This window comes from Corella eumyota, chromosome 4 (assembly GCF_963082875.1).
Source record: "Corella eumyota chromosome 4, kaCorEumy4.1, whole genome shotgun sequence".
Lineage (NCBI taxonomy): Eukaryota > Metazoa > Chordata > Ascidiacea > Phlebobranchia > Corellidae > Corella > Corella eumyota.
Genome location: NC_137493.1, coordinates 17,719,340 through 17,743,880, shown reverse-complemented (window position 1 = coordinate 17,743,880; position 24,541 = coordinate 17,719,340). Strand labels below are relative to the sequence as shown.

Sequence of the window (24,541 nt, the reverse complement as noted above, 5' to 3'; positions counted from 1 at the left end):
GTATTACCGCTAAACTAAATTGTTTATCTGTTGTCAGATCACTAATAACTCTTGTGGTGACGGATTATATTAAAACAACAAACAAACGTGAAAAACGCTAAATAAAACTACATATTACATCTAACTTTATACATTTACAATAAAAGTTACATTACAATATAAAAGGGCGTTAAACTTGTTACTAAATACAATATTGGTACAACTAACATTATACGATAACTGTGCCATATAATGTCATGGCTGCGAGTCTACGTCCGGGTAGAGACCGGTATACTAAGTAACCTAGATCAGTAATTATTCTACTGCATCTCAAGTTTCTCAGATACCAATTTTTCCCCTTTTGTCGCCGCAGCCGTCGGACAATATTTTATTTATCTCGTTATTATTTTGGAATATTTTTGGGTTTATATACCCGAAATGTTGTTGTGCCTGACGGGTGGTGATTGACGTACGAGTTTTTAATGAGTCGAGGGCTGCTTTTGGTTTAATCCTTTTCTTGGTTTGTTCTTTATAGCACCAAAAAGGGCGCTGATTAAAATGTTGTTCTGTTCATGATTTTAGATGGGTTTTATTGACAGTTTTTGTTGAATATTGATTACCATCTGTTCGTGCGTTTGAGAATATTCTGTTTTTGGCGTTTGGGCAGGTGATTTGACGAAGAGAAATGTATTGTTAATTATCGCCGCTGCCCGTGCCATTTGAGTTTATTGTTTCTCCAAAGAATCAGCACGTATTTAATCACAAATAATTCTCTTTTGATTATGCAACCCGTTGAACTCATTTCAACTCGCACTAGGGTCAAATGTATAGCATTATACATTGGATCCTATAGTCTGCGTTTGATCCCCACTACGTCGCCTTTATGAAAGGCAATAAATGTGACATGCCAAGCAAAAATAACTTGCAGACAAACTATAATACAATATAATTAACAAGTTGCCAAATCAAAATCGAGGCTTGGTTATGGACTTTTCACAGAAAAAATTCCATCACTAAGTTGTACAACATTTTTTCGTCCTTTAAAACAGTTTCCTAATCCCAGAAATAAGCCAACAATAAACAACAAGTTTGTGTATTAAAGGAAATGATTAAACAAACAATTGGAACATCACACATCACAATGAGTGATACTGACGTCATTATCAACTACGTCATCATCATCGCTCATGTTTTCGTTTTGATCCATCTCGAAAGCTTTAATGTGACTAAGGGTGTTGTTCAACTAAACAATTTATTTTAATTAAAAACAAAAATAAAAGTTCGATTTAATTTACACCAACTTTTAATTAGTTTGTTAATTAAATTTAATTATTAGCTGAACTTTAACTCACCAAACAAGAAACATTTCGATCCCCTGAGGTAGACATTTTTATTGGGTCAAAATATTGGGTCAACACTTTTACCCCTTCACTACTTTCAAACTTCCGGGAATGTTCAACGAAGTGAATAAAATTATTAGCTTCACATTCATTGGTGGTTAGGAATTCATCAAACTTCAATTTAACCTGGATTTTTTAGAAAATAAACAGAACATAAACTTAATCAATTACATGAAAAAGTAAATTTTATGTCTAATAGTAGCTCCAGAAGTAATAAAAAGGACATAAAAACACAGCGACAGGTTAATTTAACCCATTGACAACCCTACCCTTGCCCCATTAAGTTAGTTTGTTCCAGGTAGAGTTGACATAAACCCAACAACAGAATTCCACTTAATACCTGTGTTAAATAGTAACATTTATCCGCTTCATCCTTCAACAAAAAAGAAAGATAATTCTGGTTATAGAACTCTACATCGACAATTTTCAACTTTTCTTCTGCGCTCGGCAATTTGAAGTAAAATCGACATTGTCTAAAAATAAATTGTTTAATCGATTTGGTTTAACTGTTCTAACTTTAAAGAGTTATAATTATTGGCAATTTTGGTGTTTTTCAACTGAATACTAACTTTTGCTGGTTTGGATTGGTTCTTAAATAAACCATTTCACTGGTTGTGGTTGGTAGGATGGTGTGAAAACTGTGTTCATCTGTAATAAATGAAAGTTATAACCAATGATATTCGTTTGTCTATTTTTCTATAACATCTTTATATATTGGTTGTTGCATTATTTAAATTTTTTTTAGTGCAAATTATAATTTTGAAGTTTAAACAAACTTACCATTTTTTGTTGAACACCAATGACAACAACTTTCCAAATTGTTTTCAATATTTTGAATATTTTCTTCCTTTATTATTTCTTGGCTTGTCAGCTTTATCTAAAATTAATTCAATTTATTATAAGTAGTGCAAGTAACCACTAAAGTATATCAATAAATAAATAAAATAACCACAACAAAAGGCCCTAAATTTGATTCCTACTGTATACTATAAGTCTTGAATATTTATGATTGCCAACCTTTTATGATTGCCAACCTTTTATGATTGTCAACCTTTTATGATTGTCAACCTTTTATGATTGCCAACCTTTTTACAAATGGATAAATTAAAATAATCTAATTAATTAACAATTAAAATTAATTAAACTTACATGACAAGAATTCAACAAATCCCTGGTTTTAGTTTTGACTTTTGTGAATATTTGCTTCAAAGAACTTTTAACATCAGGTTTAATAATAAGGGAATTGTTGGATAACAAAGAGTTTGATTCAACAAAGTTCTGGAATTTTTTTTGGTCCTGCTCAGCCGGGTTGCTCAGTTCAACATCTTGTAAGTATTGATCTAAACAAAAACAAAATAAAATCAAAAAATAAAATCTTTAAATAATTTAAATAATTGAAACTTACAAACTTTGTCGAGGTTAAAATGTTTTGCATTTATCCTCGATTGATCTTGATTTATCCTCGATGGATCACGCATGAACGACTCCGTGATAAAATCAGCAACATTTTTCAAATCTGATGATGTCATCTAAATATGATGTCACAATAAACATTAATAGCAGAAACTTGTACCAATTTAATTTTTATAGCTTTACTTGATATAAAATATTAAGGCAATACAAAAAAGTAATATTGCCAATTTTTAATGCTTAGTTAACAGTGAAATTAAACCCAATATAAGTTTTTAGAAGCACCAAGCCAACAGTTAAATTGTAGTTTACCTCATCTTCGTTTTCTTCAACTTCCTCCTCAGTTTTAGTTCTACTCAAACAAATGTACAACCAGCTCAGGAACGCTTTGAAGCTTTGCAAACTCTTCGAGATTACTCTAAAATAACACTTATTTTAATATAACAATGTCACAAGGGGTGTTTAGTAGATATATTGTCAAGTCAACGACTACTTAAAATATGTAATATTTACTGTTGCATTTCGTTTGATTTCAGCATAAAAATTCCAACCAAATTCTTTAGTTCCTCAACCTCAGAGTTGCCAAATAATTCCAATCCTCCCAGTATCTTAGGAACATTACTCATGCCCTAAATTTATTTGGAAACACCATTTTTATATTTGTCAAAAACTATATGAAACCTAATTAAATTAACAAACTTGTATATCTGTGAGATGAAAATAAATTGAATCACAAGCTAGCTGGAAGTTAACAAGCAAAAGTTGTTGAATAGAAATATAGGAAGATTTAATCAACATCCCAAGGTTAAATAATCCTTTTTCACTGAAATTGTTCTTCAACAAATCCTCAAGAACATCACTGTGTAAAAAACATTAACTTAAAAATGCACCTGGATCATGCATAAAATAAACAATAGTAGGGAAAGTACCTGGGTTTTCCCCAAAGCAATAGGTCCAGGAATTCATCACCAATCGTTCCATTCACATTTTTGTTCAACAAATACTTGGTCAACTTTGTTTCCATTTCCTGGATTAAAACAACAATTAAAAATTTACAGTATAGCATTTAGAGGATAAATATTAAACCGATATGCTACAATTATTGAGGAAAACACCATTAACATTAGACCAACCCTTTATGACCATACATATCATGTCAAAAATACCAACAAAAAAATACAAAATATTTACACAACAACGGGTCATACTTTAAGGAAAATAAACACAATAAATTTATTTTCCAATAAAGGACCAGGAAAAAAACTTTTGTTTATTGAATATACAATTCCACGATCAAGATTGACCAACAAACCTGCACAGCCACCTCACAAGCTTCTTTCATCCCTCCTAGCACATTATCAAGATAATCTATGTTAGTCATTAATATACAAGCTCTCTGTGCTGCTTGGGAGCAGATCTCAATATCGGATAACAAGCCCCCTGTGTTGAACTAAATTAAATTACATTTAAGTCAGGTTCTACCCGTTATACTTTATTTCTTGATCATTTATACCGCACAAATTAAATTACAACTCACCAGAATAACCTTAACTTCGTGTTTGTTTTTTAAAATCATTGATAAAGTTTTGAAATCGTCGTTCAAACAAACATTTATTATTCTTGATGCTGGCTAAAAAAATATAACATTTTACCAACAGAGCATCTTTAGTTTAATATTTAAAAAAAGTTAACTTAATAATTCCACCTGGAATAAGTTTGATGGAATGTTAATAAGTGGAAATATTCCATAAGCAAATAAAGTTGTGTTCATCTCAGTATCAACACAAACAAGAATGTGAAATCTAAACAAAAAAAATACAATTTTTTTACAAATTTCCCAAACCCCAAATTTGCCAATTCTGCTATTTTTACGAATATTCAAACATACATCAAATGCAGGATAGTTGAAATCCAATACCGCAATTGCGAGGACCAACATTTAATTATATTTTTAAACATGATGTTTAATTATTACCAACCTAGAATTTCCAATCATATTTTCATCATTGACACAGAAATTATTTTCTTTAGTTTGTAGTTTTGGCAGTTCACAGATGTAATCTTTATAGGATAAATTCAACAAAATTGGGGACTTTTTGCCTAGAATAAAAAAAAAACCTTCAACTTAGTTTTTAGAATTGTCATAACACAAAATCATATCACAGAAAACTCTTAAATTGAAATGCATTGTTTAGTCTATAAAGTATGTTAGTTTAAAGAAATATGAACAAACCTTTCTCATAATTTTCACTGATTTCCGTCCATTTCATGAAAACAACCGGGTTCTCCAGTAAACTTTTCTCCGAGGACAAACTCCAAATATTTTGATATTTCTCCATGAAAATAAATCGAATTCCAACTTCTTTTGTGTTGTAACTCACAGCAATAACTAAAACAAAAATGCTTAAATATTTTGACAACAATAAATTTTGATGCTAAAAGTAGCTTAATTATTAGCATTAACTTGCAAGAATAAAAAAGATGTTGACAACATAGGCCTATAATAAAGTCTATTTATTAACATGTGAGTTTGCTTGGCAACATCATTAAAAAAACTTAAAAAAAAACAAATCCCTCAAAATAAATTTCAAGTTCTTTTAAAAAAAAATTTAAATATTTATTTAAAATGGTTAAAAATAAACAAAAACTACATCCTACCACTTCCATCAGGTCGCCAACAAATGTTGTTGATTTTTATCCCCTTTTCGGGTGCAGGGAGCATCCATACTCGGGTTAAACCCGACAACCTGTAAAGTAGAAGTTCACCAACTGTTGAGGATAAACACAAAAGATCTTTTTTGGGCGACCAACACATCTTATCAACTTTAAGTTTTAGGGTCTTTTCACCGACCATAAGAAATGAGTTTTTATCCATTTTGCTTTTCTTCTAGATTCTGTTGGACTTTAAAATAACAAAACAGCCAGACAGCAACGAACGACGCTTAATGAAATATTAAAAGATCAAGCTGTCGAAGGTCGAAGGATCGAAATATAAAACTTTCTTCACTGTCCAACACTATATTTAAGTACCAGCTTCAAACCACAACAGGTCCCTAAACTTTCACTCACTGGCTGACTTAAATATTATTTAGTATTTTTAAAAACAAATGAAAATACGAGTTATTTATTAAAATTAAAAATAAAGTCGCGTGGAACAAAAAATATGACCGAAATGTGACAGTGCTTATTTTTAATAGTTTATCCCCAACGCGAGTAATTCAATAATATCTAGTTTTTAATTGCCTTCTGAATAACTTAAATAGTATTCGTCTATTAACTAATTTAAGTCAATTAATGTTAGCTTGTCAGAAATTTCTATAGAGTTTTAATTATACGATACATCATTTAGTTAAAGTACGACTATTTTATCAACTTATATTTATTACGTTTTTCATACCATAAAGAGACATACAATGCACAAAAATATTAAACAACCTACTGTTAAGAAGAGGGGTCACATATATGGTATCGGAATATGTATAATAAAACCTAATTAAAATATACAAATATTATAAACAATATACAGTTAAGCATACAATAACGAATAAACACACATTTAAGGGTCAAATGGTGAAGATAGATAAGATTGTGCGGCACCTTTATAAGGCTGTGCACATTTTAAACACCAAGATAGAAAAAAACGCGCCACGCATGGCGGAATAACATTTAAGATGATAGTTTAAAGTTGACTACCAAATATAATGTTGTGGTTGTTGAGGATAAAACGAAGAGTGACGTCATCAGAGAGCGACGTCATCAGAGAGCGACGTCATCAGAGAGCGACGTCATCAGAGAGCGACGTCATCAGAGAGCGACGTCATCAGAGAGCGACGTCATCAGAGAGCGACGTCATCAGAGAGCGACGTCATCAGAGAGCGACGTCATCAGGGAGCGACGTCATCAGGGAGCGACGTCATCAGGGAGCGACGTCATCAGGGAGCGACGTAATCAGGGAGCGACGTCATCAGAAAGCGACGTCATCAGCAAGCAACATCATCAGCGAGCGACGAAGAGCGACATCATCAGAGTGACATCATCGGACAGTGACTTCATTTAAAAAATAAAATTATCGGAAAACGAAATCGTTAATGTAGGCAACAAATTAAGTTGGTCAAACTGAACGACAAAAGTCATTAGAATGTGACATCATGGAAGAGTGACGTCATGGAAAAGTGACGTCATGGGAGAGTGACGTCATGAGAGAGTGACATCATGAAAAGAGAGTGAAATTATGGGGCAACAGTGACATCATAAGAGAGGGACATCATTGTTTCGTCGCGTCATTAGTTTGTCCATAGGATGAACATTTGATTGCACCTTCTGGTTATGACGTCAGAATTACCTCGGAAAAAAGGGAAATGTTAAATATGTTCTTTAATGCAAAACAAATTTATTTAATAATTAATTAATTAGAAAAATTAATAAGAACTCGAATAAATAAAATAGGGTTTAATATTTATACTAATCAACATCATATAAAAAACTACAAAATATCTAAACCTCAAACTAATAAAAAAATTAATTTACCAACTAAAATGTTATTCATTAAACACCAAATTAAATATAAAACCAAACATTTTACAGAAAATGACAAAATATAAAAAATAAATTCAACAAAATTAGCAAATTATCAGTAAACAACAAACTGATTAGTAATTAATTTATTAACATCGGTAATAACAAACTTCGAGTTAGGGCGGCCATATAAGAATACAACATTTTCTCCCTCTAGCGGTCGTTTATATATTTAATGCGCCAATAATATGACGTAACAATTAGCCAACAGAATCTGACGCAACAGCCAAGTGACGCAATCTTACGTAACAGCTCAGTGACGCAGTCTGACGTAACAGCTCAGTGACGCAGTCTCACGTAACAACTAACGGCGAAGCTAACTGACGTAACTACTAAAACGACGTAAACTAACATAACTACTAAAGCGACGCAATCTGACGTAACTACTAAAGGGACGTAAACTGACGTAACTACTAAAGCGACGCAAACTTACGTAACAACTAAAACGAAACTGACGTAACAACTAAAACGATACCGACGGAGTGATGTGTTGCAACACGCGACCGAATTTAAGTAATCGTAAGACTGACGACTTAATAATCTAACTAGGCTGAAATGTATTACTAAATATTAGATAAAAAACAAGTATCTCACCTGTATGTTAAAGGAATCACCTTTCTTGGTCTTTTCCTCACAGCTCATCAATACCTAAACTAACAACTACCTTAGGGCCACATCCAAATCTTCACCTCCTCTTCAAATCACCGTAGAATCGCCACCCCATCTCCCAGTTGAATCGTCTCACCAGTTCCTGTACCAACAAAGTTTAGTTTTGTCGAATACGATCGGTTTATTTTAAAAATACGAGCTATTTAAATAAGAAAACGGCTTACAAAAATGTAACTATTAAACAATTAACCTTCTCTTTTTTGCGACGTCATTATTCGTTGTTGTCTTCCTCGTCATCGCCATTCTTCCACGTCATCATCTAAAACAAAAGAAACAGAAGGCAGTTATCTATGTCTAATTACAAAAATATGACATTTTATAGTAAACATTTTACTTTGTTGCTGGAGGAAGATTTGTTGCCTCTTTGTTCCTCCATTCCTCATAATATGTTGCCTCTTTGTTCCTCCATTCCTCACAAGATCATAATCATCAGTTCTGCGAGATCGTCATCACCTTAAAAAAAACCTAAAGGCAGTTATCTTTGTCTAATTAAATAATGTTAAGTTATTTATACACTATTAAAATGGTATCGTGTTCTGAATATGCGGACTATTAAACGCCAGACATTAAAATAACGAGTGTCGACACGCGCGCGATCCTACCCCTAACCCGTTGCATATTCAGATCAATAACACCATATAAACTTTATACAAGTTTAAACAATTTAAAACAATATTAATAAAATCAATCTACTTAACCCGATTTGTTAAAGTCCGCTTCGTCCCAAACAATAATCTTCAAAGATGATTAAATAAAATTTAATAAACTTAATTTACATAAATCTGTTAATAGAATAAACAATGTTAAAATTGCCTCATGGCATTTAAAACAAACTTATCCTCCATTGTTTAAGTTCTAATGTAGCTAAGACGCTCGACTTGTACTACTACAAAGTCAAACTAACCGTCCTTCAACTTCACTTTAATCTTGTTCTCTAATTCGCTGCTGCACCGAAACGGAGGCGCGAAAGACGCGTGAACCAATCAGAAAATTAAACTGATCCTCAAAATCACTCAAGCGCTACAAGGTTTTCATCAGACAAAAAAATGGCCAAAAAAAATTAACCAAAAAAATGGCGATCGGCCTCTCTCTGCAATCAAACTTATTCTTTTTTGAATTACATTCATTTTGGAATAAAAATATATTTCTAAATAAATATTACCTAAAGTTTTAGTAAGATTTTAGCATAATTATTAAATGTCATTACTGTCATTATTAAGTTATGACAAAAACATATTTTATTAATATTAACTTGATTGACTAACGTTACATTATACAAAGTTCTTTTGACAAAAACTAATAACTTCCAAATCCTATTTCTTAAATTAAAAGTTAGCGTAAACAATACTTTTAAATTTTTTATATATAGTAACAAAACATAAACTCGCTTAAGAGAACAACTGTTACTACACGAGCCTTCTAATCTGCTGCTTGTTGTGCCTCAAACGATCTTTGTCTTAGAATTTCTGGGGCAGCGTCTTGTTAGGTGTATCCTTTGCGTTTAACGTAATATCTCGCCAGGGGTAAAAATATATACTACTTACCATCAGTGCGCTTTTTAATTAAACATAAATGTTAAAATAAATCTTAACCCCATTTTAACCTTGTTACTTATTTATTTTAACTAATTCAACAAAAAGTCTTCAACCAAGAACATTTCTTTTTACTTAATAAAAACACCCGACGCCGTAATCAAGCTTCGGTATTTTGTGCCTAAAAGACTTTGCGTTAAAACCAAAACTATGTTAAATATTGAGATAGTAAATACTAAAATACTTTGCATTTAAACGATCCCCTATCGCAATATGGATGTTGTAAATTCATTATTATTAAACACTGAAAAGTTAACCAGGGCGCGATCAAGCTTGTTGATAAAATATTTTTATTTTTAATGTTTTGCCATGACTAAAATCATCATTTAAAGTTTAATGTCTGATTTGCACTAACACATTTAAGCAAAACTTTAACTAACTTTGCTTAGTAGGAAAGAAAATTTAAGTTTTGTCCTAAACATTAAAAACAAAATGTAGTTAGTAAAATTTATTAAAAAAAAGTTAAACTTCAGTAACATTATACGTCCCTAAAACATTGCCAAAATCAGCTTAGATGTTATTAACTTAAGCTTTTATTTGTATCTTTAAAAAACTGCAAAAGGTTATATTTTGTACAAAATAAACATTGTCATGAACCTACTACACAAAAGTTCGATTTACATTTTCGTGGTTGCCTCGTCGTTCACATAAACAGGGTTTCCCTTTCCATTTGCTGCATTTCTATCTTTGGCGATCTCTAGCGCCTCCTGTGGTTCAGCCATGTTTGCGTATCGCTTCCCACGATGTCGCTGTAGGTATGGACCCCAATCTGGTTTCGGGGACGAGGCCTGAAATTAAACAAAGTTGTTACTTGAAATGTTGCTACCCAACAAGTTGTAACTCAACATTTATTTTCACATTTATTATCCTCGATGTGGGACATTCGACACAGCAGCCTAAACATAGATTAACATTTCTAACACCGACCCAGGATCGAGTTGCCTCTGGTAGTTTGGAATGTTTTTGATTATAAAAAAACAAATATCAAGCTGCTGACTAAGGGTTGGCTTAGCAAACGTAATACCTTTTATAGCGCCTTATCCAAAAGCGCTACAGCATGTGAGCAGTGTTGTTACCCTTCAATAAGTAAACAACACAAGAACCTACCTTGAATATATTGCCATGACTTTGCACCAAAGACACCCCAGCAAGAACCGGGATAAATATGACAGCAAAGGCGATGATGAGCCAACCTAAAACATTGGCAAACACTGGGTACTCGTAAGTTCCGTAAGTCACCGGTTGGAAAGTCACCAAAGACCAAACAAGGATCGCCTGAAAAAATTTAAAAAAAATTAACTTTTTAAACAAATTAAAAAATAAAATCTGCCTCTGCAAAACGTTTTGCCATTTACTGAATTCATTTAAACTAATATTGTTCAAAACAATGTTAATAAGGGTGATATATAAATGTAAGTCCAATCTTTTCAATACAAATTTAAACTACTTAAACAAACCGTGAGTAAAAGTGGTGTTATAAAAAACCAGCAAGCTCTCCAGTAAAACCAAAACCACCAACCCTTCTTACCAATCATCATTTCGATATCTTCGATAAATCTATTTTTAACAGTCAAGTAAAGTGATTATTATATATAATTAAAGAGTCCAGTTGATCAAGGTAAATATCAAACCTGTTTCCTCCGTAGATGTAACTGACACCAAACACTTCAAACACTGCCACCAAGAGTAAGCCCCAGCCCGCCGCGTAGTGGTCAATAAGTTGGACCCAGTATATGCCAGTCTGTTAATAAAATGGTTAAGTTGTTATGTAAAAAGCTCAAAAATTAAATTAAAATAAAAATACGAAATAAATCTCTGGTTTTGGTGTGCATTATTGTATGTTCGTTGCAACAATATGGTGTTAAATGGCTTGCAGCGTGCGTTTAAATAAAAAAACATGAAATTTACTTAACAAACTTACATTAGTAACGCAAACAAGTCCGAGCAGAAACATGACAACCGACAGAAAGAGCATAAGTTGCCATCTTCTACTCCTCAGCTGTCTGGGGTAAGAATCAATGATGGCCGTACTAACAGTCTCCAGTATTGTGAACTGACTGTCCAGACCTAATGTAAACAACATCAAGAAGAACAAAATAGCCCAAAAGGGAGAGATGGGAAGTTGGGCGATTGCCTCGGGATATGCAACAAAAGCCAATCCGAAACCTGGAAAAATATGAATTTAAATCAATTAACATTAGCGAACGAATCTTTTTAAAGCTTGGCCGACTTTGCCCTTAAATATGCAAAGGCCAACAATGGAATATAACCCATGTTTCTTAGGATGTATGTTACACCATGCTAGCTGCAAGGATTCCACCCAAGACCTAAACACCTTATGTAAACAGTGGCGAAATTTAAATAGTTGGAGCCCTAAGATCCTGTATAACTTATTATTTAAGGTGCAAAGGACAACAATATAATATTACCAATGTTTCTTATTCTAAACGCATGCCAACAACAAGCATTAAACCCAGGACCCAGGTACCCAATATAAGAAGTAGCAACACTTAAAAAAATAGAAGCCCTATAACTAACCACTTTGTACAACTTCGTCAACGGGTCGACCCAACCGAAACGCCATGTGCCCAACCACAGTAAAAATAGCGAACCCAGCGAAGAATGACGTGGCACAATTGGTCGTACAAACAATCAATGAGTCATAAAAGCAATTGTTGTGGAACTTGTTGTAACTGGAGAGAGCGACAAGCCCGCCCCATGCGGCACTCAGTGAGAAGAAGATTTGAGTTGCAGCAGCTTTCCACACCTTTAAACAATAAAAATCGGTTACAGTTCTAATCTAGGGAAGTGTTTGATACAAGAAATAAATTTCTAGATAAAAAACAAAAGTTATGCTAACTTGTGGGCTATTTAACTTATTACAGACAGTGGCCATCACAACAGCATTGTTTGTATGTTAAAAGTGGGATCAGCCATAACTTAATTAATTTTTTAGTTAAAACGTACTTGTATAAAAAGTTATTAATTCACCTCAGCGTCCGCCAATTTACTGAGATCCGATTGTGATCCGATGTAATATTGAACTCCATCGTAAGCGCCCTCTAGCGTTGCTCCTCTTATAAGCAGGATCAGCAACACCACGTAAGGAAACAGAGCTGTGAAGTAGACAACCTAAAATCAAACGAAACCCCTTTAAAAACATAGGCATAAGTAAGAAAATCATAGCAAAAAAGACCTAATTAGAAGTGTTTTTAGATACCTAAACATATACTAGATAGAATGCGATTTTTAAAGCTTAAATTATTGAATAGTAAACTAATAAATTAAGCCATCGCTAAGACAAACTGATGCTGTCAACTAAGAGTTTTAAACTTTTACCTTCCCTGACGACTTGATTCCCTTAATAAGGGAGTAGAATACGACGATCCAGGCCACCATAAGACTCAGTGCAAGATGGGTGTTCACGTTTCCGTTGCTGGATGGGTTGATGTTATCAGCCAGGTTCAGCACATAACGACTAAGAATACAAAAAACTAGGTTTAAAATAATACAAGTTTAAAATAAAACGAGGTAATATAAGAAACAATAAACCAAGATCGTGCTGGTAAAAACAATGGCCAAAGCTTAGGTTAAATAAAGCCCAAAAAAATCTTGAAAAAAAATTATAAATTTTAAAACAAACTTGAAATATTCCTCGCTCGGACTCGATTGCCTCAAAACCTCGAAGTCGGAACAATCAAACTTATCACGTGATACGTTTAACTCTTGTTCCAAGGTCATGACGTCAGTACTTAAAACTACAAAATATAATGGGGTCAAAACTTGGTATAACCGAAGCAAAATCTAATGGTTTTAACTTGCAACTAAATACAACTTACCGTTGTAAAAAACGTCTCCACTTCTGTTGTTAAAACTATTCGAACCGTTCAAAATAACTGTCGCGTTCTCGTACCCAGCTATTCCCGTCAAGTTCAGATGACAAAACAATGCTAAAAGTGACGTCATAAACTAATTACAATATTTATCCTCAACTTAGAAAGGTGGTTTCCTTTACCTTAGTTAATGTTAGTTTAATAAGTTAAAACTTACTAAACCCAGTGCTGCAAGTGTCGTTGTTGTTCCACCAATTATCACAAGTCTCCCACGGAAGATTCGATGTTAAAGATGAAAAGAAATAGAACACTGTGTAGGCTATTATAACGTTATAATAGATTCCAACCATCGCGCTCAGAGTAACCATGCAAACACCAACTCCTGTGACGTAATATTGGGTTATTTCGCAAATTTTAGCCTCATGCAAACTGCATAATCATGATAGAAGGCACTAAGTTCGATTCCCAACGGTGACTTTATTAGATGCAGTATTAACTTTACTTGAAAGCAATTTAAAATTCGGTAATTTTTGTTAAATTCTGGCGTGAACTTTAAATATAACTTTAGGAGCTAAACTTTAACAATCACTAATATATATGTCATAACTAATTTGTATTACGTCACAACAAATTTGTATTACGTCACAACAAATCCATAACTTTACCTTTAAACATTGGGTTAAACTTCCAAACAGCTGTGGGCCCCAAACTAGAAAACTGACCCAAAGCAACTTCCATGAAGAAGATCGGGAGCCCCGCGAACACCAACATTATGACGTATGGTATAAGAAACGCACCTGTTACGTCATAAACATAAATGTTAGTGAAAAAAGTAAACTACAAAGTAAATGTAAGAGCTTAAAGTTTTCATATTTGCAACGAACGCACGAACCTCTTTATTAAAATAACCTCAAGTTTAAAATCTGGCTTTTATCTCAGTGGAATCAAATCGAAATTTTCCAGCTAATAACAATTTACCAAACTTACAAATTTGTAAAAGTTAAATTTTAAAAGTCGACATCTTTTACTATTTTTTAAACAAAAAGTCGCAAGTTTAATTCCAACCTTTAGCACCCTAACCCATAACCCAAAACAACACCTCACCCTAACCCATAACCCAAACCAACACTTCACGCTAACCCTAACCCATAACCCAAACCAACACTTTATCATCACCCTAACCCATAACCAACACTTTATCATCACCCTAACTCATAACCCAAACCAACACTTCACGCTAACCCTAACCCATAACCCAAACCAACACTTTATCATCACCCTAACCCATAACCCAAACCAACACTTCACGCTAACCCTAACCCATAACCCAAACCAACACTTTACCCTAACCCAAACCAACACTTTACCCTAAGCCATAACCCAAACCAACACTTTACCCTCACCCTAACCCAAACCAACACTTCACGCTAACCCTAACCCAAACCAATACTTTACCCCCACCCTAACCTATAACCCAAACCAACACTTTACCCTCACCCTAACCCCAACCCAAACCAACACTTTACCCTAACCTATAACCCAAACCAACATTTTACCCTAACCCATAACCCATAACCCAAACCAACATTTTACCCTAACCCATAACCCAAACCAACACCTCACCCTAACCCATAACCCAAACCAATACTTCACCCTAACCATAACCCAAACCAACACTTCACCCTAACCCATAACCCAAACCAACACTTTACCCTAACCTATAACCCAAACCAACACTTTACCCCCACCCTAACCCAAACCAACACTTTACCCTCACCCTAACCCAAACCAACACTTTACCCTCACCCTAACCCAAACCAACACTTTACCCTAACCCATAACCCAAACCAACACTTTACCCTAACCCTAACCCAAACCAACACTTTACCCTAACCCATAACCCAAACCAACACTTTACCCCCACCCTAACCCAAACCAACACTTTACCCTAAGCCATAACCCAAACCAACACTTTACCCTAACTCATAACCCAAACCAATACTTCACCCTAACCCTAACCCAAACCAACACTTTACCCTAACCCTAACCCAAACCAACACTTTACCCCCACCCTAACCCAAACAAACACTTTACCCTAACCCAAACCAATACTTCACCCTCACCCTAACCCAAACCAACACTTTACCCTAACCCTAACCCAAACCAACACTTTACCCCCACCCTAACCCAAACCAACACTTTACCCCCACCCTAACCCAAACCAACACTTTACTCTAACCCAAACCAACACTTTACCCTAACCTATAACCCAAACCAATACTTCACCCTCACCCTAACTCAAACCAACACTTTACCCTAACTCATAACCCAAACCAACACTTTACCCTAACCCTAACCCATAACCCAAACCAACATTTTACCCTAACCCATAACCCAAACCAACACTTTACCCTAACCCTAACCCAAACCAACACTTTACCCTCACCCTAACCCAAACCAACACTTTACCCTAAGCCATAACCCAAACCAACACTTTACCCTAACTCATAACCCAAACCAATACTTCACCCTAACCCTAACCCAAACCAACACTTTACCCTAACCCTAACCCAAACCAACACTTTACCCCCACCCTAACCCAAACCAACACTTTACCCTAACCCTAACCCAAACCAATACTTCACCCTCACCCTAACCCAAACCAACACTTTACCCTAACCCTAACCCAAACCAACACTTTACCCCCACCCTAACCCAAACCAACACTTTACCCCCACCCTAACCCAAACCAACACTTTACTCTAACCCAAACCAACACTTTACCCTAACCTATAACCCAAACCAATACTTCACCCTCACCCTAACCCAAACCAACACTTTACCCTAACTCATAACCCAAACCAACACTTTACCCTAACCCTAACCCAAACCAACACTTTACCCTAACCCTAACCCAAACCAACACTTTACCCTCACCCTAACCCAAACCAACACTTTACCCCCACCCTAACCCCAACAAGTTATAAATCATCGTAAACACTTTAACAACAACATACCTCCTCCGTTCTCAAAGGCAAGATAGGGAAACCTCCAAACGTTGCCCAACCCAACAGCATACCCGATACAACTGAGCATGTAATCCGCCTTCGAATCCCAATTTCCACGATCCGTATTCTCGTCCTAACCAGATTAGAAAAAAAAAACATTCAAAAATAAAAAAATAATTTAAAATTTTTTTTAAATAATTTTTTTGTAATTTTATTTTAAAAAATATTTTAAACTATTAAACCTTAATTTTTAACTTAAAAACACCAAAAATTTATTTTACCTTTCCCATCTTGCTGAATTAAAATATTTTTTTCGCCACTTTTAGTTAGAAATATTAAAAAAATTTTCAAAATCTGTTAAAATAAAAGCTAATTAATTAAAGTCTAATATCATCTAATTAACAACTGATAAATCCTTGGTGATTATTTAACCCAATTTTATCTAGCACCACTGAAGCTGTAGTCGGAGTTTTATCGCGAATGCAAAACCAAGACGACGCCCTCTTCAACGCTTGGTCGACTTTAACCGATCCATCAACGCTGGAACAAGAAACTTTTTGTTTTTTACTTGTTCGTCACCGCACCATGAGTAATTCGAGTTTTAAAGAAACAAGATTCCTTGTTTTTAAGTTTTACAATCCAGCGGAGCAAATCCAGTTGCGAATAACAATTCGTTGAATTAAAATTATTTCAACTTTTTTAAATTTAATTTGAACCCTAATTTATACAAACCACTTATTGTAAACAACATTTCGTCATTCTAAATTAAATTTTACTTTTTAATAGAAACTTATCCTAATACATGTTCTTTAAATGGTCTACACTAAAATGTTTTTGCTAAGTATAACGTTAATTATAACAAAAATGTAAATGGTATTTAGATTAGGACCAAAATAGTTTTTTTTATGTTAAAGAAACCGCAAACTTCTCAATTTTAACTGCTTGAGTAGCTCCCCGCTTAAAAACAAACAAATTTAGGTCAAAACGAATTTTGCAGTAATTGAAAACTTAAACAGAATATTTGCAGCAAATTCCGACAACTCAGCAAATTTAACGGTTCAACAAATTTACCTTACACGACTATGACGTCATAACATGTTGACAATAAGGTGTTGTTTTACACCTGCTACCTTTAACATCAAAATCCTGCACAACTCTACAAAATTAATACAAACTTGCAACTGAATAACATTTTAGCTTATAACTTTCCACAGAGACAAACCAAACAAACCTTTTAAGGGCAGACCAAGCGTTCAATAAAATCACAAAAACAGGGATTAGGGCGAAAAACGAAATACGCGTTGAGACTTAAACGCTTGAAATTTAAAGCCTATAATAGGCGAGGAGATTTTGTTTACTCGAAAGTAGAGGTGACGTCATCAACTTATTTGTTACGGGGTGACGACGTTATAACGGTAAAATAATATTTTCTTAGTACGTAATAAAGACGAACAATAATACGTAACAATAGGCATTATATAATTTTAATATTATTATAAATATACAAAGACCTTTAAAAAATTGTGATTTATTTTAAAAATAATTAAAATATACAAATAATAATTTCAACATATCATAAACTAAAAGTAAAATTAATTAAAAGAAAAATATAAAAATTCTACGAAACTATTTACAAATAGGTAAAATATTTCGCTGCCACTTATTAACAATGACGTCACAAACAGCTCCATAGTGACGCCACACAAACTATGACGTCACACGACCTCGTAGGAGTGGTTAAAGTTGATGTCACTGAATATGCGACCGACAGCCTCATAGAAGGGGTTGAGGTAACATGAGATGCAGGCCTTCCAGCAGTTTCCACAGCAACCAAGTTGGATCGATAAATATTTCCCGCATGGTCCAATGCACCTAAACATTTAAGTCTTGTTTAAGCGTTGTAGGATATACGGTGCTCAGGTTACGCAGAGTAACTAGGGCTTAGAAGTATCTCTTGAACCTTTACTTGGGATTGGGCCTCGCCTACACAATACCGTTTGCTTCGGATTACTGGCATTACCAAAACCATTTTACCATAAATCAAAATGCCATGTTTTTTTTACCCCCTTTACCCTAGCTTTTCACTAAAAAATATCTTCTAACTTAAATATAAGAAAAATGTGGTTTTTGGAATTACTTTTACAAAGTAAAAAAGATTGTAAGCCCTGGGTTCACTAACAACTTAAATACGACCCACGTCTGAGCAAATAAATTAAATAAAAATTTTCATCGGGAGTTATTTAAACCCTTACCAGATGTGAATGCAACTCTGACAGGCGAACAAGAATCCCCACATGAGAGCGCAAGGTCCACCACACAACACACTCAACAAGATGTAGCAACATCCCTTTGCGCAGTTGAAAGTCTTGTACGAACATTTCCAACTTCCATCGATCGAGTGCGTTCCGTCCGGTTCCGCGAACGAATCTTCAAACCAAACCTACGACAAGTTAAACAATTTTTCTATTTATCTATCCCCGATATTAGAAGGTCGATCTTTGCAACATAAGTTACCATTTGTTACCCCGACCCAGTCTTGAGTTGCCTTTGCCATTTTGGAATATTATATAGATTATAATTGCCCGATAATTATGCTGCTGGCTCGTAAAGTTTGTAGCGCCTTACTTTAGAGCAACATGGAAGCAGTGGTTATCAAACCCCGAATCTCAAGCAATTGAAACATGATCATTATTTTCTTGTAGATAATGTCGTGCTAAGATAAAGTTAGACACAACTCACCCTAACGTGTTCGTTCTTATCGGTTGGATCCCGGTTGTCGAGATCGAATCCATGGTCGTTGCTTAAAACACTTACTTTACTCATTTTTAATTAAAATCAAAACTTATAAAAACTAAAACAAAAATCTATTACTACTTTTAATCACCATTTTGTCAATTATTGTACTTTTAACAACTGTTAGGCAACATTTTCCCTCAACCCCTATTCTAAGTGAAATTAATAAAGTGTTCATCATATTTAACTGCCAATTTACTTTTTATATAAATAAATATTTAACAATAGTTTAGTTGCTACCAGTAACTGGACAACGTTCAATGAACAATTTGTATTGTAATGTTCACGTATTTAGCCCAAAGTAAACTTTAAAAAGTTTAATTTTGTTTAATTTTCAAACAAAAACGGTTTTGAAATATTATTGTAGGAAAGAATAACAAAAGAACTGGTATTGTCACTATATTCAGGTAGCTATAGTTAGCACATATTAGCTCTAAAGGTGTACAAAACGGAAGGCTTGTCCATTCTCCTTTAGATTAAGTTGTTGAATAAAAGGGATTTTCCAACATAATTTAACCACGAACCAAAATATTAATTTTTATAGTTAGCGCCGACCTTAAGTAGATATCACTGAATTCTATAAATGTTTGGCATTACAAACAACGATTTTAGTTTTTAACCTTGGTTAATTGGCAACCTTGAGACATTTTAAAATTCCCCACGGTTTATTATTCTTCGATTTTCTCCGAACACCGTCAATAATTCTGAAGAAAAAGAAGAGAAAATAAATACGAGACAATAACAACCAATGACGTGTACCACAAATTATCGTCATTTTTTATATAGCCTATTTTTTAGTTATAAGCCTAATTTGTGAAAAAATCCCCAATAAGCTTCAAGTTCTACAACCTACTGACACTAAGCTAATCAACCTACATACAACCACTCACTTTAACTGCTTAGCAGCAGCTTGCGAGAACTTTTTGGTCGCTTTAAGATCGGTTACCTTACCCAAGTCTTCGCTACATATCGCCATCCTTATAGCCAGTAAATCATGTTTTTGATTAATTATCGTCTCTCCCTGAGATATAAAAAGAAAGTTTAACTTCTAATATTATGATGAAGTACCATTTTAAAAAATGCTACATGTTTATATTTCTTTATTAAAATAAAATTGTTCTTAAATTGAATCTTTTATATTAACACTATAAATATAATAATTCAGTTTCAATAAAACTTACCAACGACAAAGAAGGAGATCTTCTACCGAAATCAAAAAGTCGATAATATTCCAGAAACTCCAAAAACAAATCTTCAACTGAGGTTGTGACGTCATAATGAGAAGTATCGTAGTCCAGAGGACTGTCCTTGAGTTTAGCTCGAAATCCCCCAATCACCCAATCCCCAACTTTAAACAAAGTAAGTTAAAAATAAATAAATATCTTAGATTTAATTTCTACTGTACTGTTCGCATATTTGGTTTCAGCATAAGCATGTTACATTAATTTATGCATGACAATTTAAGTTTCCTAGATTTAAATTAAAGGGCCTAGGTTTAATTCCCACTAATAACATACTGTAAAATATAAACAAAAGTTAAATCAAAAATGTAATTAAACCAAAAATTAAAAATATTTCTAATATTAATTTTTAACCCACCCAGCGGAATCCTTTTTGTGACATCAAAAACGTTGCAAATAACCGGAGGATTTCTCCTCATGAGGTAGAACATCGCGAGCGACAACATCATGAAGTTTGTGATGTTGGGCGTCTCGCTCATCCCTCTTCCGACCACGTTGTGTTGCTTGGACCACTGCTTCACCAGGAACAAGTAGGGAGCAACTCTGGGATCCATCCGACTTAAAACATTGTAACACATTCCAGTCTGAAACCCCTCTCTAAAAACAAAAGAATTTTCAATTTGAAATAATCTTAACATAAACATCCAAGGTCCAAGGTTCAAATCTCTTTGTTGACATTTATATTAACATTTAAGAAATAATATCTGGGTTTGGTGACCATGCCATAATGTACTATAAAATCTTTGTGTAAACATTAATATTTTTGGCATGTTTTAAATCATTAAGTTGATTTTGTCATTTTTTTTGATTTTGTCATTTTTTTTCCAAAATTTACAATAATTAGTTGAACAACCAGCCAAAAATTATCACTAACTTGTTTATTTTTAACAACCAAATAAGGTTTAAAGAGAAGTACAACCAAACTTACGAGTTATCCAAACTAATGTCAACATTTGTCCCAAACAAGGGGAAGTAGAAACTCAGAAGTGGAACTTGGGCGGTGATAACATCCAGGTTTTTAACAAAAGATAAATGTTTGTTGAGTTTAGAACCTGTAAATATAAAGAGTTGTATTAATAATAACCATCTTATTGTACTAGAGGTAAATAGACAAGAATGGGTTAAGTATGTTAATATACAATAAGCTTCAAATAAAAATCTGTTTGTGGCAAGGGGAGAAAAATTTGTTGCAACTAAATTACAATAAATGATTAAATATATTCAGTTGAACAAAATCTAAAATATATATATATGCCCAATTTATTGGCCTAACAGTGATCAAACAATTTTGTAAAAATGCTGTCTGTAGGATGGGCACTTAGCTAGTATAAAAAAAATATTATTCTTAAAATCAATCCTATTAGAAATATAGTTTCTTAAAATTGATTAACCAAATAATTTTATCTTACAAGCCTGGTTAAATAATCCAACAGTGCCAGATTTGTGCAGAGTTTTATATTCAGCGATTGCAGTAGACGGCAAAGTTTTAAGTTTCGTGACTGTGTGTTTCATATCTGTGGCAATTTGAAGTTTGGAAAGACAAATATCAATGTCTGAACTCTGTCCTGAAACACCCATAACCAGAGATCCAAATATCACTAAAACAAAAAACATTTAATTAATTTCCTGACTTAATTCCAAGTTAATTTTCGATACAGTCTCTTTATTAAACTTTGTCTTTTTTTTCATTTTAAAAACAGTATTTTTTTGTATATATATCTTTATCCTCAATGCGGAAAATGCACGAACCTAAACATAGAGTAACATCAGTTACTCCTACCCAGTCTCGAGTTACCTGTGGCAGTTTGGGATATCATTAATTATAAAATTGCACAGTAGTTATGCTGGTGATTAAGTGCTTTAGGTGCTTGCTTAGCAGGAGTTTATAGCGCCTTACTCAAGAGCGCTACAGCATAAAAGCAGTGGGGTTTGAACCCAAGACGTCATGTAGAAAGTGTTCTGACCACTACACCACGCCGCCGCTCTTAACTTAAATTACAGTTAAAGCAGTGGAGTTTAAACATTATAGGTTTAAACTTTTATGCTTCCCAGAATAAAGTTGAAAAAAATAACTTACATGCTGAATAATCTGAGTCCATGTAGTGAACGAAAAAATCTTCTAAAATTGAACAAAGGAGAAAATTTGACCGAACTCTTGCAGATGAAAGTCGTTCATGTTTGTAATAAATATTTATCTGGTCCGACATCTGAAATTTGCAAATACAAAAATTATGGTGATTTCAAAGTTTTAGGTCAAAGATTTATATTCTGAATATTTCAGCAAATAGTTTAATTAACAAAAGACTGGATCGGAGTAGCTGTTGTTACTCTATATTTATGTCGCGCATTTAACCTTTCCACATCGAGGATAAATTTATACACAAAAAAAATCATTTTAAAAAAACAATTTTATATTTTTATACAGCTGAAATATTGGCTTAATTGGATAGTCCTTCTATATTACCCATTTAAAAAACAAACTACTTACATCTTCAGCGTTCATTAGTTTTTCATACAAATTATTTTTCTTGTTAACTTTCTTTGTTTTATTTTCCATAACTTCCATCCCACAATATTTAGGGGATAACTGAGCCATCCTCAACCTTAACTCCCCATCTTCGCTCTTTCTGGACAACTGGTTTGCTCCCTCCTGGTTGGTGAACTCAACAATAAACTGCATGTTCTAAGAAGGTAATAATATGATGATAAGTCGGTGTTCCTTATTGTACCAAATATACAAAACAATATCCTAATAAGGTCACCTTATATATAACCTGGCTGCTTATTGTAGAAGTCAAAACACTTCCTACACTACATAAGGTCAGGGATTCGATCCCCACAGTTCTTGTGCTGTAGCGCCCTTGGGTAAGGCGCTATAAACATATGAACTCCTGCTGAGCCAGCACTTAATCAGCAGTTTAATTATTGGGCAATTATAATCAATAATATCCTAAACTGCCACAGGCAACTCGAGACTAGGTCAGTGTAACTGATGTTACTCTATGTTTAGGTCGTGCATTCGACCTTCCTACATTGGGGATAAAGATATATACAAAAAATTAAGCTTTTTTTAAATGTAAACAAAGTATAACAAACTTTAAGTATACAACATCTTTTATAACCAACCTCTGACTGAGTTGACATTTGTGACAAATTTTTAACAGTTCCTAAATTCGAACAAAACTTGTGAACATTTTCGTACAAACTCTCATGGTTGGTATTCACATTTGTTTTAACAACCAATAAAGCCGAGTTTTTTGACTTGTTTTGAAAGATTTCAATAATTTTTCGATAACTGAAAGTTGGGTGCAGGAGAAGGTCGTAAAAATCGTTCGAAGTTGGTTCAACTTAAAATCAAAATTATTATTGTTACAAGCTGTGTTAAATGTAATAACTCTTTTAAATTTATAACTCCTATTGTTAATTTGTATGACTTTTAAATCCAATGTAACAGCATACAGCGAAAATGAAACTAATTATGGAGCAAGCGTCGCCCGTCGGTTTGAACGACTAGTACTAAAATAAATGTGGGAAAGGACGAAATGTACAAGGGAAGATTAGGGTAAAATTCCATCGATGCTAATAGAGCTCCCTAATTATTACCAATATATAACTGTCTAAGGGGATTACTTATACAATGTTTTGTTAATTAAAACTCTCTAATAATTAACCCTAAACCCTATATTGCAGTTGTATTTTTATTGCCGTTTGCTTATATAAAGTTCTGCATTCATACAATAAGATCTTATTAAATAGCAACACAATAAGCTTAGTAAAAGTTTACTAAAACCTAAAATTTTCCAAATTTAAGTAAAGTTTTTAACAAAATTACCTTTAGTCTTAGTTTTCGCTGATGAGCATCTAATAGGTTTATAAAAATTTAAACATTTTGAACAATTTAATAAAACTTTACTCCGTATTTTCATCAACGACATTATTAAAGTTTTTTCTAAAATAAACAAGTTGTCCAAGTTAACTTTAATTTTTCTTAATAAACACGTGAACTTTGTTTTGATTTTAGCAACAAAAGTTGTGACTACT

At 33.6% G+C, this 24,541-nt stretch overlaps 4 protein-coding genes across 4 annotated transcripts; all 4 read right to left on the bottom strand.

The window, feature by feature from the left end:
- Positions 1-184: 184 nt before the first annotated feature.
- LOC145749442 (anaphase-promoting complex subunit 4-like) lies at positions 185-5,902 on the bottom strand. The gene is made up of 17 exons (XM_082565208.1): positions 5,448-5,902; positions 5,023-5,178; positions 4,769-4,889; positions 4,495-4,591; positions 4,327-4,419; positions 4,102-4,239; positions 3,719-3,816; positions 3,489-3,648; positions 3,303-3,418; positions 3,102-3,207; positions 2,785-2,908; positions 2,529-2,719; positions 2,160-2,256; positions 1,949-2,027; positions 1,720-1,852; positions 1,332-1,505; positions 185-1,222 (listed from the first exon to the last, which is right to left on the bottom strand). Exons 1-17 carry the CDS (start codon positions 5,662-5,664, stop codon positions 1,109-1,111), a joined length of 2,214 nt encoding a protein of 737 aa, XP_082421334.1. The 5' UTR covers positions 5,665-5,902; the 3' UTR covers positions 185-1,108.
- A 3,995-nt stretch (positions 5,903-9,897) lies between these two features.
- On the bottom strand, positions 9,898-16,888 carry LOC145749443 (sodium- and chloride-dependent neutral and basic amino acid transporter B(0+)-like). Its single transcript, XM_082565209.1, has 14 exons — positions 16,748-16,888; positions 16,476-16,599; positions 14,124-14,255; positions 13,676-13,840; positions 13,465-13,575; positions 13,269-13,383; positions 12,965-13,103; positions 12,617-12,757; positions 12,164-12,392; positions 11,547-11,791; positions 11,257-11,366; positions 11,083-11,182; positions 10,733-10,900; positions 9,898-10,413 (listed from the first exon to the last, which is right to left on the bottom strand). The coding sequence occupies exons 1-14, from the start codon at positions 16,754-16,756 to the stop codon at positions 10,243-10,245; spliced, it is 1,959 nt and encodes a 652-aa protein (XP_082421335.1). The 5' UTR covers positions 16,757-16,888; the 3' UTR covers positions 9,898-10,242.
- A 1,097-nt stretch (positions 16,889-17,985) lies between these two features.
- On the bottom strand, positions 17,986-19,332 carry LOC145749454 (caveolin-3-like). Its single transcript, XM_082565221.1, has 3 exons — positions 19,206-19,332; positions 18,719-18,906; positions 17,986-18,338 (listed from the first exon to the last, which is right to left on the bottom strand). The coding sequence occupies exons 1-3, from the start codon at positions 19,287-19,289 to the stop codon at positions 18,182-18,184; spliced, it is 429 nt and encodes a 142-aa protein (XP_082421347.1). The 5' UTR covers positions 19,290-19,332; the 3' UTR covers positions 17,986-18,181.
- Positions 19,333-19,580: 248 nt separating this feature from the next.
- LOC145749444 (poly(A) RNA polymerase, mitochondrial-like) lies at positions 19,581-24,466 on the bottom strand. The gene is made up of 10 exons (XM_082565210.1): positions 24,333-24,466; positions 23,627-23,847; positions 22,989-23,183; positions 22,578-22,707; positions 21,910-22,098; positions 21,429-21,552; positions 20,859-21,097; positions 20,441-20,607; positions 20,150-20,280; positions 19,581-19,963 (listed from the first exon to the last, which is right to left on the bottom strand). The coding sequence occupies exons 1-10, from the start codon at positions 24,433-24,435 to the stop codon at positions 19,885-19,887; spliced, it is 1,578 nt and encodes a 525-aa protein (XP_082421336.1). The 5' UTR covers positions 24,436-24,466; the 3' UTR covers positions 19,581-19,884.
- Positions 24,467-24,541: the final 75 nt, after the last annotated feature.